The following is an 18903-nucleotide window of genomic DNA, read 5'->3' as shown; positions in this document are numbered from 1 at the left end:
GATTTGAACTGCTGAACTTGCGGTTAGCAAACCCAACTTGTAACACACTAAACTACCAAAACTCATTTTGATTCCATGTAGATATTTCTTTTCTTTTTTCTACCTCTACTTAGAGGAGAGAAGCCTAGGATGAGACTTAGGAGGGCCAGCTAGTTACGAAGAGTCTATTGCCATTTGTTTTTAATTTTTTAGCAAAATTAGATGGTGGTATAGAGTCTAGAAATCAGCCGCTCTATTTCATTGGGCAAATCTGCAAAAGACCTCTTTAAAGTGTTAAGCAAAGATGTCACATTAAGGGCTAAGGTGTACCTGACTTAAGTCATGGTATTTTCTTCCTTTTTTTAAAAAAGGTTTTTATTGTGGATTGAGTGAAAAGTTTATAAGGCAAATCACCAGTTTTACATTCAAGAAATCATACACCTTGTAGCATTACAGTGATTATAATCCCCTCCATGTACCGTCAGTTAACAGTATTTCTCTCTATTTTTTTGTTAAACTCAGGCATATATATATGTGTACATATATAATAATTTAAACTACTAAACACCACATACTGCAAGTTGGCCTCCTAGCTCTGCCAGATCTTAGTCTCTCTCTTCCCAAGACTAGAGTCCTCAGCTGCTCCCTCTCTCCATGCCCCCATCTCTTCCTCCATCTCTGGTGTCACTGCATCTCTGGATAAGGTCCCGCATTCCTCTTGTGCTCTTCTCCCTTGATGGTCCTAGGGTCCGCTGTTTCTGGACTGTAAGATTAACTGCGCCCCCATTTTAAAAATTTTTTTTTTTATTTAAGGTTTTTATTGTGGATTGAGTGAAAGTTTGCAGGGCACATCATTAGTTTCACATTCAACAAATCATACACCTTGTTTCATTACATTGATTATAATCCCCTTCATATACCATTGTTGTTGTTAAGTGCCATCGAGTCGGGTCCGACCCATAGCGACCCTGTGCAGGGTTTCCGAGGGTGTAAATCTTTACGGGAGTAGAAAGCCTCATCTTTCTCCCGCGGAGCGGCTGGTAGTTTCGAACCGCTGACCGTAAGGTTCGCAGCCCGATTCGTAACCACTACGCTACCAGAGCTCCTTTCATATACCATTAGTTAACAGTATTTCTCTCTGCTTTAGATTTTTAAAAAAACACACAAACAAAAAAAAACCGACTCAGGCATATATAGTAATTTACATCTCCAAAGGCCACATTCTGCAAGTTTGCTCCTGGCCACCAACTGTTAGTCCTTCTTAGTACATGAATCTAGAGTCCTCAGCCGCTCCCCTTCTCCATGCTCCCATCTCTGCCTCCATCTCTGGCACTGCTGCTTCTCTGGATACGGTCCAGCTTTCTGCTTGTGCATTCCTCTCTTGATGGTGCTAGGGTCCTCTGTTTCTGGACTGTAAGATTAACCACTCCCCTTTTTTTGTTATAAAACTTCTACATTTACAATCGTGACAGTCACGATTAATCATGATAACAGTTGTTCACTATTGAATCTTACGAATCTTATCCCCATCTCCTTTCACCAGACCCATCTAGACAAGATGATAGCTATTCAGTGGGGATTCTTTCTTCCTCCCCACTCTCTTAAACTAAGCTCCCTCTTGAAACCTTGTAAGCCAGTCACTTCGTTCCTTTCTTTATTGCCCCCTCATTTTAGATAGTCAGTGTCTAAGTTGCCTGTCCCTATCTACCCTGTGCACAGAGCGGATAGCATTGATACTTGATTTGAAGACTCTTTCACTCTGTTGGTATTTAGAGTAACTACTGCTCTGAGTACAGGTCAGGTTCATCGTGAAGATATATCTTCTGTCACTGTAGCTGTTCCAGTCTGCTTGTCCTTTCTAGTGGGAATATTTCACCTCACGGGGTTGTGGATGGGACTCAGGATTCCACCTAAGGTCCTATACTCTGTAAAGGCTTTGCATGAGGCCTATTTCACTGGCCAAGTTGTAGAACCCCTTTTAGGTATTCTAATCAGTTATAGGCTGAAGGCGGGCTTACAAGTTTTCTCTAATCATGTTTCCCAACATTCGTTTCTATCCCATTCAAGTGTCTATTTTACAATAGTAGGCAAGGGAAACTACTATTCATAAGGCAGTCAAGGATTTTAGTAGTATTTACCCTCTTCAAGGTATACCTAGATAGATCCTTGTATCCCAGAGCCCTGTTGTTCCAAGATTTAGTATACATCACTATTTCCCTCTGTCCCAGTAGGCCATGCAAACCAGTCTCAGTGTTCCCCTATCTGTCTTGTTCTTCTGCCTCCTCCCCCCTACTTGTATTGCCTTCCCCAACACCTAAAGTAAACCCGCCACCCTAACCCCATTGTGGTTACCTTATATTCCATTAGTTCTTCCCTCCATTTAAGACAGTCTGTTTTATCTAGTAATCTACCTGACCTTCCCACCACCTGGATCTCTGTTCTTCTGTGTTTACCTTTTTTCACATTGTAATTGTTTTGATCATAGACTGACCTCCCAGATCCTCTGTTCTTATAATTTTATTCTGTTCTTGACTCTTTCATTTGTTGACTGAGTTCAGGTTGATGTTGCCATGTAGGTCATTCTGTAGTTGTTGTGTGTTCTTGTTGGTTCTCAGTCCACAGAACTTCCTTTAGGATGTTTTTCATAGCAGGGTTGGCTTTGGCAACATCCCTTAGCTTCTGCCTATCCTGGAATGTTTTGATTACACCATCATATTTGATTGACAGCTTTTCTGGGTAGAGGATTCTTGGGTGGCAGTTTTTTTTTTCTTTCAGGGTTTTATATATATATCCCTTTTGCCCTCTTGCCTGCGTGGTTTCTGTTGAGAAATCTGAGCTTAATATGATTTGCTTGCCTTTATATGTTATATTTCTCTTTTCTCTAGCTGCTTTCAAGATGCTGTCTTTATCTCTGATTTTGGAGTACTTGATTATTATATGTCTTGGTGATTGTCTTTTAGGGTCTATCCATCCTGGGGTTGGTTGAACTTCTTGAATGCTATCTTTTCACTTTTCATGATGTTAGGAAATTTTTCTTCCAGAAGCTCTTCCACTCTCTTCTGTTGGCTTGTGTGATGGTTCCTGATCTGGAATGCCAATAATTCTTACTGTTATTCCTCTTCATGTTATCCAACATGAATCTTAGGCCTTCTTCAGATTTTTTTATCCTTTTTTGTGTTTGTTCTTCTATCTTAGTAGTGTTGAGAGATTTATCTTCTAGCTCACTAGTTCTGGCTTATATCTCCAGTTCTATTCCTTTGCCCTTTCATGTATTGTCTATTTCTGATATTCTATTATTAATTGTTTGGACCTCTTTCTATAGGTTTTGAATTGTTTCCAGTGCTGTCTCTATCTTATTTGATTGTTCTTGTAGCGCTTTCCTGACTTCTTCCTTATTTTTCTCAACTCCATTGTATAGTGTTTTGATACATTTTATAATAATTTTTCTGAATTCCTTCTCAGGCATTTCCAATGCCTGCCCATCTTCCAGTGTGGATTGTAGGTTTACTTCCAACTCGTTTGCCTCAGTCACTATATCTTGTTTCTGGACATGTACTGATATGGTCATGTGCTTCTGTTTTTTGGGGCATGTTCAGGAGTTATCTGTGACCTTCATACTTAGATGGGTGTTTGTTTTGGTATTTTTTATTCTTTCTGATTGCCTCCAGGTAGATGTGATCAGGAAATGGGTTTCCCTTTTCACTCTTTTTCTTGAGAAATTTCAAGAATGTTGGTTGTTTTGACCTAACTTTGGGTTTAATTTTTGGCCTATTTCCTCTTTTGTCTGCTTGTCCCGCTCCACAATCCCCGTTCAGGCCTTTTTTCTAGTTGGAAACAGTTCAGGGCCAGCTGTGGCCGTTTGGTTTTAATTGGAAACTGTCTCTTTAAATTTCAAGGAGATCTGTGTGCATGAGTAATAGAACCCTCCAAGGGTGGGGCTGGGGTGCTCACTAGCTCAGACACTCGTATAGTCACCAGAATGGAGGTGCATAGACAGCAAGGGACCAATGAACAGCTACCAAAAGAAAAGAATGTCCACGCCTTTATCTCTGCAGTTCTGCCAGGCATCTGTGGCCACTCGGATCCTTCCCCCACTTGGTCTCACCCAAAATGGCGGCTCTTGGAGCAGCTGAGAGTCCCGGACTAGAAAGCAATGGATTTCATGCTTCTGCCACAAATTCCCCCAGCTGTAAGCCTTCCAACCTTCTAAATATTCTTTTATATGTTGTTCAGAGTTCTGGGACCATTCCCTGAGCCTGCTTGGTGGGGTATTCTGTGTTGTTGTTGTTGTTGACGGAGCTCTTTACTACACTTCCACTCTATCCACCATCTTGTTTGTTATCTCCCCATTTTTGTTACAAAACTTCTACATTTTCAACTGTGACAGTTGCAGTTAGTCATGATAGCAGTTAGTTATTCATTATTGAATCATAAGAATCTTATCCCCATCTCTTTTAACCAAACCCATCTAGACAAGTTGCTAATTGTGTTTTAACTTTTTATTGTGAATTGAGTGAAGGTTTTCAGAACAAATCAGTTTTCTATTCAACTAATATTTTATTTCATCTCATTGACTTTGATCCCCACAATGTGACATTATTTATCCCACTTCCTCCCTGTTTTTCCCATTCCTCCTTTCCATAGGGTTTTGTGTTTTGTTTTTTTTGGGAGGGGATACATTCTTTTTTTTTTTTTTAATTAAATATTTATTGTGAATTGAGTGATAGTTTGCATGGGAGAACATTGGTTTTTTTCACTCATCGTATTTTGTTTCATTGCAACGATTACAGTCCCCTTCATGTATCATCATCAAATAGTATTTGCTTGTGTTTCCTCTTTGGGTTATATTTTTTGGTGGGTTTTTGTTTTGTTTTTTCTTTTTTTGCATGTACTCAGAAATGCTCAGGAATATGTAATCATTTAAGCAGTATAAGGGCTAAGTCTGCCTCCTACCCACCAGCACACAGCCTTTCTCTTTCCATGAGTCTAGAGTCTTCAAATGTTCTCTCTCTCCATATCCTCATCTTTGCCTCCATCTCTGGTGTCACTACTTCTCTGGATAGGGTCCCACATTCTGCTCATGTTCTTCTCTCTTGATGGTCCTGGAATGTAAGATTAAGTACTCCAACTTTATGTTACAAAACTTGTGCCTTTACAATGTGACAATCGCAGTTAGTTATAATAATTACTACTGTTGAATCCTAAGAATCTTAAATCACCATCTCCTTTCATCAGATCTGTGTAGAAAAGATGAAAACAATTCACTGGGGATTATACCTTTCCCCACACACTCTAATTAAACTCCCTCTGAAAACTTGTAAGCCAGTCACTTTGTGCCTTCATAATCCCCACCCCCCCCCATTTTAATAGCCAGTGTCTAAGTTGTTCGTCCGTATCAGCCCTGCATACAGAGGGGTTAGGATGAAGAGTCTTTCCGTCTCAGTTGGTATTTTGAGCTACTACATCCGTAAGCATAGGTCAAGTTCATTAAATTGTAGCAATTTGCACATTTCCTTTATCACATTTTAAAAATCTTCTAGTCAAGTTGTGACCATCAAACCATCGAAGCTAGGTCAAATGGGTACTATCTGCAAGTTTGTACGTCTCCATAACAGCTGAATGCTTTACTCTCAGCTCTAGCCCTCCATGACTGTGTCCTTGTCCATGGGCCCAGAAGTCTCTAGATCTCACCATACTTTGGACCAACCAGCCCTTACTCTTCTCTATCTCATCTGTAGATCGATGGGGTCTATGGAGCATGGTCGAACTCAGCCCATGTCTTCATTGCTGCTTTCCCCCCACTTCCACTCACGATTAGATCAGTGTGGTCACAAGCAAACTTGCATGCCTGCTTGTGTAATCGCTTTGAGTTTCAATCTTGGAGGGGTGGGGGATGTCCTGAAGGGACTTGGTTGCTTCCCTTGATGGTTCCCCTGTGAACAACTTGCTTGCCCTTGTAGTAGCCAATCAGACTGTCGTTTTTATTTTTTCTGCTGGTCTTTCTTTAAAGAAGTACGTTGTGTTTCTCTCGCTACTCCTGGCTGGTCTGCTTATCCTTTCGAGTGGGAATTTCTCACCTCAGAAGGTTCTGGATGGGGCTCAGGATTCCACCTAAGGTCTTATACACTACAAAGGCTCTGCAAGAAGCTTATTGCACTGGGCAAGTTCTAGAACCCCTTTTAGGTATTCCAGTGAGTTACAGGCCGATGACAGTCTTTACAAGCTTTCTGTAATGTTTCCCGATATTCCTTTCTATCCCACTCAAGTGTCTAAATTTTACAATAGTAGACAAGGGAAATCAATATTCATAAAACAGTCAAGCATTTTAACATTTCCCCTCTTTTACCCATTCAAACTATGCCTCCATTCCTATATCACAAAACCCTGTTGTTCCAAGGTTGAGCATACGTCGTCACTATTTATCTCTGTCCCATTTAGCCCATGCAAACTTGCCAACATGTATTATTTAAATGGTATTAATGTCCGTCTGGAAGTAGTTCTGGTAGTGTAGTTGTTATAAGTTGGGCTGCTAACCTCAAAGTCAGCAGTTTGAAACTACCAGCCGCTGCTTTGGAGAAAGATGAGGCTTTCTGCTTCCGTAAAGATTTACAGTCTCGGAAACCCTATACAGTGTTGCTATGGGTCGGAATCGACTTGCACACAACAACAATGACTATCTAGGAGTCATGGTGTGGCGCTGTGGGTTAATATATGCTGGACTGCAAAGTCAGTTTGAACCACAAAATCGGTGGTTCAAACTCAATAGCCACTCCTCAGAAACCTTGTACAGGGTTGCTATGAGTCAGAACCAACTTGACAGCGCTTAATAACAACATTGCCTATTTAAGTTGTGCTGTAGGATTAGCAGTGGATCACAAGGTTGGCACCTCAAACTCAGCAACCTTTCCTCAGGTTGTTGTCAGGTAGAACCGACTCTATAGCACTTAACAACAGCAACAACGCTATCTACAATAGAATTTCCAGGGTACTGTGAAAAAATGAAATTCTGTTGTAATGGTGTAGGATAAGCAGTGGATTGCTGCAAGTTCCGCAATTCAAACCTGTCAGCCATTCCTCAGAACCTCTGCACAGGGTCACTATGAGTCAGAAACAACTTGGTGACAGTGAACAGCAACAACATGCAAACATAGATTTTAAAAAGCCCACATGAAAATTGCACACAGAAAAAATTCATTGTCATCAAATGCACATAAGAAAAATGTACACATAGAAAATTTCTATTATTCACAATATTGTAAAGAATATACTAATCTAAAACTGAATGCTAACCCTAATTTAAACCCCTAGCTATTTTACAAGAATTTTTAAATGTGCGTGCTTTTCAGCGTGAACTTTTACAATGTGCCTAATTTTTACATTGTGTTTTTTGTGTGGGCTTTTTTCTCTGGTTAGGTCTTTTCAGTTTTAAAATATAGGCAGATCAAGCTGATTTTGTCTTTCTTACTTTTTGAACCACATTGATTTATTAAAATATTCTTTAAAATTTTGGACCATTCCATAGGTTTTGATATTCATAAAATGCTTATTAACAAAAAGTGTGTCCTTGTTTAATTACCTATTAGCTCAGTGTCACTGTTGTGAATGGTGAAATATCAAAGCATATTTCTTTTCACATCTATTAAAATTTTAAGGAAGTTGTGCCAAAATATTTAGAAAAGACATTTTAAAGGATTGATTTATGGTAAAAGATAGTGAATTTTTTTATTACTATTGTTACTGTACTCAATGCTTTAGTGTATTTTAAAATTTTGTGTTCTACCCCAAATAATAGGTCCGCAAAGACCACTCTGTAGTTGTTGTTGTGTCTGAATTACCAGAGGATGGCTGTACTGAAGAAGATATCAGAAAAGTATTTGAACCACTAGGAAAAGTTAATGATGTGCTGATTGTTCCATATAGAAAGGAGGTGAGTTGATTGATCTGTTTTTGTAATACAGTCATTGATTTAGTAATTATTAAAGGCATTTTTTGTATCTCCCAGCTACTTTATCACATAAAATAGTTCATTCCGTTATTTAAATGCTTATATTTAAATGAATAAAGTTCTAAAAGACTGTTGTATATTTTATAGAACAATACTGGCATATTTTCTCTGTAAAGGATCAAATGGTAAATGTTTAGTCTTTATCAGTGGACTTACCATTGTAGTGCAAAAGTAAGCATTGACAATATATATATATACAAGAACACATGTGTGGCTTATCTTCCAATGAAACCTTGTTTGCACAAACAGGTAGGTGTAAGCCACAGTTTTCCTATCCCTGTTCTAGAATGCCATACAGGTTATAAAAGAAAAAGTAGTTTCATTTGTACTTTAAGAAACAAGACAAAACTTAATGCCAGAGCACTTAGGTGCCAGTCTTGTATTCGAGCCTGTAAATCTTTTTATAAAAGTTTATTATGGATTGAGTGAAAGTCTACTGAATAGTTCATCACTTTTACATTCAACAAATTATACACTTCGTTTCATATCAGTGATTACAATTCCCTCCATATAGCACCAGTTATCCCACTTCCTCCATGTGGTTATAATTTTCATTCCACCTTTCTTCCCAAACCTGTACTTTGTCCTTAAGTAAACGTTGCCCTTTAACCTTAAAATAGTTGACCATTTCATGATGAGCATACCTTACTTGTCCTTCCCCCCCACCACCACCACCACCATCACCATATATCTGTGTACCACTTGGTTTTAAATTGGTCTTAGTGTGAGTTTAGTTCTAGACCTAAAGAGTGACCAAGGACCACAGTCTCGGGTTCTTCCAGTCTCTTTCTGCACAGTAATCCTGGTCTTTTTTTAATTTTGAATTTTATTCCACATTTCCTCCCATTCTATACAGGACCTTCTAATGTGATTACTTTCAGAGCAGTTGGTAGTGGTAGCCTGGTACTACCTAGTTTTTCTGGTCTTAGAGTCATGGAGACTGATAGTCACATGTTTCCATTTGTCTTCAATTTTCATCAGTCTTCTTTCTTCACACAAGGAGAGACCAATATTGCACCTTAGATGGCCACTCATAAGCTTTTAAAAAGATTACGACCGCTACTCACCAAAATAGGACCTATGCTGTGATAGTTGACCATGGTGTCTCCTGGGACTATGGTCCTGAACCAGTAGGTCTAGGAACTCATGACATCAAGGTGTTTGTGAATGTCTAAGAAGTTTACATAATTTTGTCTTTGTATGCTCCACTATATTCATAGGTGTGTTTGCAGTAAAGGTAAAAACCCATGTACAAATATCCTTTGTCAAACTTTTATGTATTTGTGCCTGTACTCCAATTCTCCCACCCACACTTGTTCAACATGTATATCTATCCATATATCTGCCTATTATTGCAGGATTGTATATATAACGATACTTATTTGCATTCCTTCCTGTGTCTTCACTTTTCTTCATCATTCATCTGCCAACCTCCCTCTTGTATGTTGCCTTCTCCATCATCAAGTTAGCATATGAGACTATAAATCATTATGATAGTAGACAGACAGCCTAATCTTTTTCCACTAGAGTTGACTAGTGGACTTAAACCACCAGTCTTGCAGTTAGCTCCTCAGCTCTTAACCCACAGAGTAGCTGGCTGGTGGGTTTAAACTAATGACTTTACAGTTTAACACACACAGCCACAATGACTTTTTCTTATTTGTATGTTGTGGTTGTTAAGTGCCGTCAAATCGGCTCCGACCCATAGCGACCCTGTATAGGGTTTTCCGAGGAGCAGCTGGTGAGCTCGAATAGCCGACCTTGGAGTTCAAATGACTTTTCAGTCTGGTGCATTAACCCACAGTGCCACACCATTATTTATTTGCTTGTGGATTATAGTCATCAAAATCTTAACCCTAAACAAAGCAGCTACCACTTTTTGTCGTACTGTGATGGCTTGTGTATTGCTGTAATTCTAAAATATGTGCTACGGGTGTTTTAAATACCAGCAGGGTCACCCATGGTAGACAGGTTTCAGATGAGCTTCCAGACGAAGACAAGACTACTTCGGAATATTTAGTCATTGTAAACCTATGAATAACTGGGATACTTAGCACCAGAATATTGTCAGATATAGTGCAGTCAAGAAACCAAATGATACATTTCATTAGGCAAACCTGCTACACCACTTTAAAGTGTTGAAGAGCAAAGATACCAGTTTGAGGACTCAGGTGCACCTGACCAACCCATGGATTTTTTAGTTATGTCACATGCATGTGAAAGTTGTGGACAGTCAATAAGGAAGACTGTAGAAGAATTGGTGCATTTGAGCTTTAGTGTTGGAGGAGAACATTAGAAGTACAGATAGAATGCTCCCCAGAAGCCAGGATGGCCAGACTTCGTCTTGCATGCTTTGTCATAGTGTCAGGAGGGACCAGTCCCTGGAGGAGGATATCATGTTTGGTAAAATACAGGGTCTGAGAAAAAGAGGAAGACGCAAATGAGATTGAGTGGTGGCACAGTGGCAGTAATAAAGGGCTCAAATGTAGCAACGATTGTGAGGTTGGGGCGCAGGACTGGGCAGTGTTTAATTCATTAAGTAAGGTAGTCTTGATCCTAACTTTCCTTTTGTTTTATGAGCCCTGCCATCGCATTTCTTCTTGGATCATGAGCCTATATGTCTATTTTTATCTATGTAAAGTTATACAAATCATAAAAGGTTAAGACAAGGTTAAATGTCCAAAACGTGTGATAACATCCTAAAGACCAGATTACACTTGAAAAGACAAAGGCAAGTCCAAGAACAGAGGATCCTAGGATCATCAAGAAGAAGAGCATGAGCAAGACATGGGATCCTAATTAGAGAAGCAGTGACACCAGAAATGGAGGCAGAGATGATGACATAGAGAGATAGAGCAACTGAGGACTCTAGACTCATGGAAAGAGAAAGGCTGTGTGCTGGCAGCCAGTAGGCAGGCTTGCAGAATGTGCCCTTTGGTTGTTTAAATGATTATATATTCCTAAGTGGGTTTTTTTGTACATTGATGCCTCCACAAAAAGAGAGAAAAAAATAGAGGGAATAGAAGCAAATACTGTTGAATGATGATGCCAGAGGAGATTGTAATCATTGCAATGAAACGATGACTGTGAAATTGTGATGATGCGCAGAAGAGATTGTAATAATTACAATGTAATGATGAGTTCTCCCATGTAAAAGTGTCACTTAATTCACACAAAAAACTTACACAAAAACAAACAAAATGAAATGAGTATATTTAAACAAATCAAAAAGACAGAGGCAAAAGCACATAGGATTTGAGGCAATTTCATACTCTATGATCAATAAGGATGGTGTTAAATTCATTAAAACAGGAGATTTTTGTTTTATTTCTGTAAAATGCCTAGAATTTTAATGGTGGGTTTTGGAATAAAAAGGAATAAATTTGTTGTTTATTTTAGGCTTACTTAGAAATGGAATTTAAAGATTCAGTTACTACAGTCTTCAAGTATGTTGAAAGAACACCTCTAGTGATAAAAGGAAAACGTGTGAAAATACGTGTACCAGGGAAGAAAAAATCACAGGTAAACTGGATTTTTAGATACTGGTTGGTTTATTGTTATTGATGATTTGATGAGCTTTTGTTAAGTGTTAACACTGTAAAGTATATAAAACATAAATATGTTAGCTCACCAGAGACCGAATGTATAAATTCAAACACACTAATATTGAAGCAGATGTTGTTGTTGTTGTTCAAGTGCCATCGAGTCGGTTCCAACCCATAGTGACCCTGAACAGGGTTTCCGAGGCTGTAAATTTTTACAGGAGCAGATATACCACCCACAATATTAAATGGCAGTCAACAGATTTGGAGTAGACACTGATGTTGAGTTGATTCCAATTTATTGTGACCCTGTAAGACAGAACAGAGCTGGCCCATAGGATTTCCAAGATTTTAAATCTTTATGGGAGTGGACTCACATCTTTCTCCCATGGTCTGGCTGGTGGATTTGTACCTGCGTATCTTTCAGTTAACAACTGACTGCTTAACCATAGCAGGAAGAGCTCCTTTATCATATATAGTAGAACATGACAACATGCCCCTTGCATGCTTATTTTCAATCCTTAACACCCTCCTCCCCATATGTAACCCCTAATTTGATTTCTGTTACTACAGTCACTATGTAATCACATAATATTATTAAATACAAGGGGGTTTCAAAAGTTGGCAGGAAGAATCCATCACCTTTTCAGTGAAATTTTACAGTGCAAATTGGTATTTCATTAAAAAAGTCATACAAATTTGTAACATTCATTGGAATTCCCACAGTGTAAAAGTACTCTTCGAACTTCTTCCCTGTATGTAGCATTTTCGTTTTTCCTTCTTTTCTGGTCTCAGGCTCATGGCGACTGGAGGTCTTGGTCAATTTACCCTTTGCTCTAATTGTTTCCAAACAGTTTTTGTTTTTTGCACTCTCCTTTGCCTCAGAAGGGGAACTCCAGTTTCTTTTCACTATAGTAGAATTTAGAAATACTGTCTTTGTCGACTATATTATGCCAAGTAACCATGATGTCCCCGAGACTATGCTCCTAAGCCACCAGGCCCAATGTCTTATCCCCTTAAGGTGTTTGGTTTTACTAAAAAGTTTTCATCATTTTGTCCCCTGTACTCTACCCATACTTAATGGATTTATCTATATAGCGCATATAACTTGTATTTACCATATCACCATTGTCAGGTTGTCATAGTCTGGTGGCTTGTGTGTTGCTGTAATGTTGGAAGCTATACTACCAGTACTTTAAATACCAGCAGGATCACCCATGGTGAACAGGTATCAGCTGAACTTCCATACTAGTCTGATTAGGAAGAAGGATAAGCAGACTACTTCCTGAATGTTTAGCCACTGAAAACCTTATGAAGAGCAGTAGAACATTGTCAGATACAGTTCTGAAGAATGAAAATATTATAAATACTGCTGTAATACTATCAGTTAGTGTCAGAAGATGAGCTACTCAGGTTGGAAGGCACTCTAAAATATGCCTGGGGAAAAGCTGCCTGTGAGGACACAAATGGAATAAAGCTTTTGTGACCTTCATTTCCTGATAGGGTAATCATATGGATTACTATGCCAGGAAGGACAGATTGAAGAGGAATGGCTTCACATTCATAATCAAAAAGTACATATGAAGATCTGTCTTGAAGTACATGATTGTGATAGGATAATATCCATATGGTTACAAGGAAAGTCCAGTTAATATTACTATTGCTCAAGTTTACACACTCGCCACTAAAGCCAGTGATAATGAAATTGAAGAATTTTACCCACTCCTTCAGTCTGAAATTGATCAAACATGAAATCAAGATGTATTAATAACTATTGGTGATTAGAATGCAAAGGTTAGAAACAAAAAGGAAACATCAGTAGTTGGAAACTATGGCCTTGATGATAAAACTGATGTTGGAGATGACATGGGTAGGATTTTGCAAGACCAATGACTTCTTCATTGCAAATACCTTTTTTGAACAACAATAAAAGATGATTATACACTTGGACCTCACCAAATAGAGTACTTAAAACCAAATTGATTACGTGTGTGCGAAGAGACAGAGGAGAAGCTCAGTGCCATTCAAAACAAAGCCAGGGGCTGACTGTGAAAAAGAACATCATGTACAAGTTCGGGCTGAAGCTGAAGAAAATGATAGCCAAAACAGGACCTTGTACACATCACACCTAAATTTAGAGATTATCTCAAGAACAGATTTGATGCATTCGATACTAATGACTGAAGACTAGAAGAGTTGTGGGATGATATCAAGAACATCATGGAGGAAGAAACGAAAAAGATCTTTAAGAAGACAGACTAAAATGGATGTCAGAAGAGACTGAAATGTACTCTCTGAGGTAGAAATGCTAAAACAAATGGAAGAAATGAGGAAGTAAAAGATCTGAACAGAAAATTTCAGAGGGCAGCTCCAGAAGTCAAAGTCAAATATCGTAATGTACAAAGACCTGGAGTTAGAAAACCAAAAGGGAAGAACACACTGAGCATTTCTCAAGCTGAAAGAACTGAAGAGAAAATTCAAGTGTCAACTTGAAATATTGAAGAATTCTGTGGACAAAATATTGAATGATCCTATTGAACACCAAAAGAAGTTGGAAGGAATACATAGTCACTGTACCATAAATAAATGGTTAATGGCCACCATTTTAAAAAACATATGATCAAGCGGCAATGATACTTGAACAAAGAATTCAATAATGCACTGAGAGCATTGGAAAGAACAAGGCTCAGGGAATTGATGGAATACAAATTGAAATCTTAAAACAAACTGATGCAACACTGCAGGCATTCACTCATCTATGCCAAGAAATTTGGATGACTGCTACCTGGCCAACCGATAGGAAGAGGTCCTTATTTGTTACCAATTCCAAAGAGAGGTGACCCAACTGAATGTGGAAATCATTGGACAATATAATTTATATCACATGCAAGTAAAATTTTTCAAACGTTAATTCAAAAATGGCTACAATAGTACATTGACAGGGAGCTGCCAGCGGTTCAGTCCAGACTCAAGACAAGGATGTGGAACTAGGGATATCATTGCTGAGGATAGACAGGGATCTTGACTGAAAGCAGAGAATAGCAGAAAGATATTTATCTGTGCTTTATTGACTATGCAAAGGCTTTTGTCTGTGTCGATCATGACAAGTTATGACTAGCATAACAAAGAATGTGCTTATTTGTACTGGTAAGGAACCTGTACATGGACCAGAGGCAATCGTTTGAACAGAACTAGAGGACACTGAATGGCTTAAAATTAGGAAAAAATGAGTACCTGTGTTATATTCTTTGACCATATTAATTCAGTCTGTATGAGAACACATAATCCGAGAAGATGGATTACATGAAGCAGAACTTGGCCTCAGGAAGATTCATTAACAATCTTACATATGCAGATGATACAACCTTGCTTGTTGAAATTCAAGAGGATTTAAAATACTGATGATGATCAAAGACCACAGCTTTCAAAATGGGTTAGCTTGCACCTCCGTGTAAAGAAAGCAAAAATTCTCACCACTGAAAAATAACATGGTAAATGGAGAAAAGATTGAAGACTATTACGCTTGATTCCGCTATCAACCCTTACGGAAACAGCAGTCAAGAAATCAAATGACAGATTGCGTTATGCAGATCTGTTGCACAAGACCTCTTTAAAGTGTTCAAGAGCAAAGAACTCAGTTTGAGGACTGAGGTGCACCTTAAGTAGTCCATGGTATTTTCATGTTATCAGGTGGACCGGTTCCTGGAGAGGGACATCTTGCTTGATATAATGGAGGGTCAGTGAAAACAAGGAATATTTCCACCCTACCTCTTCCTTTTCAGAGATGGATTGGCCAAGTGGCAACAACATTGGACTGTAGTGTAGCAACAGTTGTGAGGTTGGTGACACAGGATTGGGTAGTGTTTTGTTTAGTTGTGCATGGCGTTGGTATGACTAAGAACTGAGTCGATAGCACCTAATAACAGCAATATGCACAATGGAATGAAACACCGTCCAGTCATGAGCCATCCTTACAATTGTTAACTTTTGGGTCCAGTTTTGGTTCCACCGTGTCAGTCCATCTTGCAGATCTTTCTCTATTTCGCTGACCCTCTGCTTTTCCTATGATATCCTTCTCCATGGACTGTTCCCTTTTGATAATATATCCAAAGTAGGAGAGATGAAGCCTTGCCATCCTCACTTCTAGGGGAGCATTCCTATATATTTCTTCTAAGACAAAATTTGGTTGTGCTTTTGACAGTCTCATGATACTTCCAATATTTTTCTCCAACACCATAATTTACATTATTCAATTTTTATTGTAATTTGAGTGAACAGGATTATCAGTTTTACATTCAACAATCCATATGCTTTATTTCATCTCAATGATTTCAGTCCCCTTCCTGCAACAACACTTATCCCACTTTCTGTCTGTGGCTACCCATGGACCAATCCTCTTTCAAGCTCTTATGTATTTGTGGGACTTAAAAATATATCCCATTTTTCCTCCCATACCCATTCAGCATGTGTCACTGTCCATGTATCTACACACAGAACACTGCAACACTGTAATTTAAATGCACTGGTTTTTCTTCAATCTTTATTTATTCCTTTTCTACCTATCACATCTATATGAGGCAATTGAAAATACCATGGCTTGGGTCCAGGAGCACCTTAGTCCTCAAAGTGTTTTCTTTGTTCTTGAACACTAAAGATGTCATTTGCGACAGATTTCCATAATTCAATAAGTCCTTTGACTTCTGGATTGTTACTTTCGTGAGTGTTGATTATGGATCCAAATATGAATATGGATCCAAATAATATGAAGTAACTACACATGTAGAAATAGTCTCAAAAACAGCAGAGGTGAATACTGCTTCACATACACAGTCATGCAGTAATAGTAACAATCTAGACGTAGATATGCAAGTTAAAAAAGGTACAAGAAGGTGAAAGGTTCTTCACCCACAAATATATATAGATTTGATATACTTCATTATTCGTGTATACCATCATTTCTTTATGCATTTACCTGTTGATGCACACTTACATTGTTTCCATCTTTTTGCTATGTCGAATAGTGCTGTGATGATCATTGTTGCATATACCTGTTAGTGTAAAGTTTATGATGATGTAATGTCTTCTAGTCCATTTTAAGTGTTGGCCTTTTCTTTGTGAGTAATGGATGGTTTGAGTTTAGGAGTGACAAAATTAATTTCTCTTTAGAATAGATTGGTATGAAATGACAAGGATAGAAAGAAACAAGGGAAAATGGCATGTGGAGGCTATTGTCACAATTAAAGGAAAAGACTGGGCTGGGTGTTAGCAGTAATATATATGAAATGACAGACATGTTAGAAATAATATTTCTTCTTTTTAACATTTTATTATGAATTGAGTGAAGTTTACACAGCAGACCATGAATTTTATATTCAACAAATCTTATACTTTGCTTTGTTATAATTTCAGGTACCCTCCATGTACCAGCAGTTAACAGTATCGAACTCTATTCATCTTAATTACTACATTAGTCCATGTGTCTTCTTTATTCCTCCTACTTGTTGTATATTGCCTACCCTGTTAACACTTTAAAGGAGTCTTTTGCAGATTTGCATAATGCAATAAGTCGTTTGAATATAGTTAATGATAAAATACAGATGTGTAGTGAAAGCAAGATGTAAAATCATGCTAAAAATGGAATGTTTTTATTGTTTCATTATAATAGAAAAATAAGCTTTTATATGTTTATAATTAGGTATTTTTTTGATTCTGTGGGCTTTTCTGCATTTTCTAAACTTAATTTTTTTATAATTGTTAAGAATCTTAATTTTTGGTTCAAACAAATATTCCTTATAGAACAAAGAGGTGAAGAAAAAGACTTCGGATTCAAAGAAAACGTCCACATCTAGTTTAAAGTAAGTGACTTCGTATGTGGGAGTGAATGTCATGAAATAGACAAATTTTAAATTATTAAAATTGTACTTTATCTTTACAGTTTAAATGTGTTATTGCTCAAATTGAAATGGTTTAAACTTAGATTTAAACATTACATTTCTAGAAGTTTATGGAGTTTAGAATTTCTAAGTCTTTGCTGAATTTTTTTTTTTCTTTCTGATAGAAAAGATACAGATTCCTCAAAAGCAGCTGAAAATGTTCCTTCATCTTCCACTGGTGGTAAGTCACTTTACACTCTTTTCTATATGAGTTACATACATGTTTATTTTTTTCCTGTTTTTATTGTAAATATACATATGTAACAGATTGTTTTGACTTTTAACAGTTTTCATATGTATGAAATAGTGACTTTATTTATGTACAAAGAATGACTCCACCATTTCTCCCACGGCAGTCCCTGCTCTTCAGCTGGGTTCCGTGATTTATTGCATTGGCCATACAGAACTCAGACACCATACTCATAGTTAGGGGTTTTTTAGATAAGTTAAAAGGATATAATTCACCGTCGTTGGAAACTCTGTGCCATTGGTAATTTTGAATGTTGGCAGGGTCACCCATGGTGAACAGGTTTCAGCTGAGCTTCCAGACTAAGACCCAACTTGGGTGGGTGAAAGAGAGTCTGACTGTATATCCACTGATAACCTTATGAATAGCAGTGAAACACTGTCAAATAGCATCATAGTATTGAAGCATGATGAATAGCACCAGAATATTGTCAGGTGTAGTATGCAGTGGCAGCAAGAATGGACTGAAGTGTAGCAGCAATTGTGAGAATGGTGCAGGACCGGGCAGTGTTCTGGTCTGTTGTACATAGGGTTGCTGTGGGCCCTAATCGACTCCACAGCACCTAACAACATTTTAAGATCAGAAATGGTCAACGGTCAGCACAGCCTCTCCTGTCTGTGTCCACAGGCAGCCCTCTCTGCCCCTTTGCCTGGACTTCTTCCTGGTTAATAATGTTACAAACGTCTTTTGGGTTGCTGATAAATCCTCCCAGGGCACACTGCTTCACCATACTCTTAAAGACAGTTGACTCTAACTTCCTATGTCAGATACTATAGCTTCAGTTAAGTGCTTGGAGGCACCCTCCTCTGTAATCAAGCAAGCTTTCTGCCCAAAGTCATTCAGCTTACTTTTTCTGTGAGTTGGGAAGCCCACTGCTCTGTCTTATAGTCTGGGTTTGGTTCTGCTGCTTCTCTACCACTCTTCCAGTGTCACACTTTTCTGTCCTTAGTTTGAGGAGGTTCGGTACACAGGGATCTCAGAGGCCACAGCTGCACTCCACTCCTGTTTCTTTGTTGATATTGAGATCATCATTCCTGTTTTTGAGATGATTTATTTATTTATTATTTTTAAAATTTATTTTAAGGTTTTTATTGTTGATTGAGTGTAAGTTTACAGGACATAATCAGTTTTACATTCAGCAAATCATATACCTTGTTTCATTATGTTGATTATAATCCCCTCCATGTACCATCAGAT

At 38.2% G+C, this 18903-nt stretch overlaps 1 protein-coding gene across 1 annotated transcript in view; it reads left to right on the top strand.

Annotated features, from left to right (window-relative positions):
- The window catches only part of ZNF638 (zinc finger protein 638), a 91889-nt gene that overhangs the window by 37794 nt on the left and 35192 nt on the right, over positions 1-18903 (top strand). Inside the window, exons 7-10 of the mRNA XM_006862907.1 lie at positions 7772-7906; positions 11384-11506; positions 17323-17381; positions 17585-17637. Of these exons, the coding sequence (XP_006862969.1) occupies positions 7772-7906; positions 11384-11506; positions 17323-17381; positions 17585-17637 (370 nt within the window). The remainder of the gene's footprint in view (positions 1-7771; positions 7907-11383; positions 11507-17322; positions 17382-17584; positions 17638-18903) is intronic.

This window comes from Chrysochloris asiatica, unplaced genomic scaffold (assembly GCF_000296735.1).
Source record: "Chrysochloris asiatica unplaced genomic scaffold, ChrAsi1.0 scaffold00052, whole genome shotgun sequence".
In the NCBI taxonomy this organism is placed as follows: domain Eukaryota; kingdom Metazoa; phylum Chordata; class Mammalia; order Afrosoricida; family Chrysochloridae; genus Chrysochloris; species Chrysochloris asiatica.
Note: the sequence above shows the minus strand (reverse complement) of the source record. Positions and strands in the feature narration are given on the sequence as shown.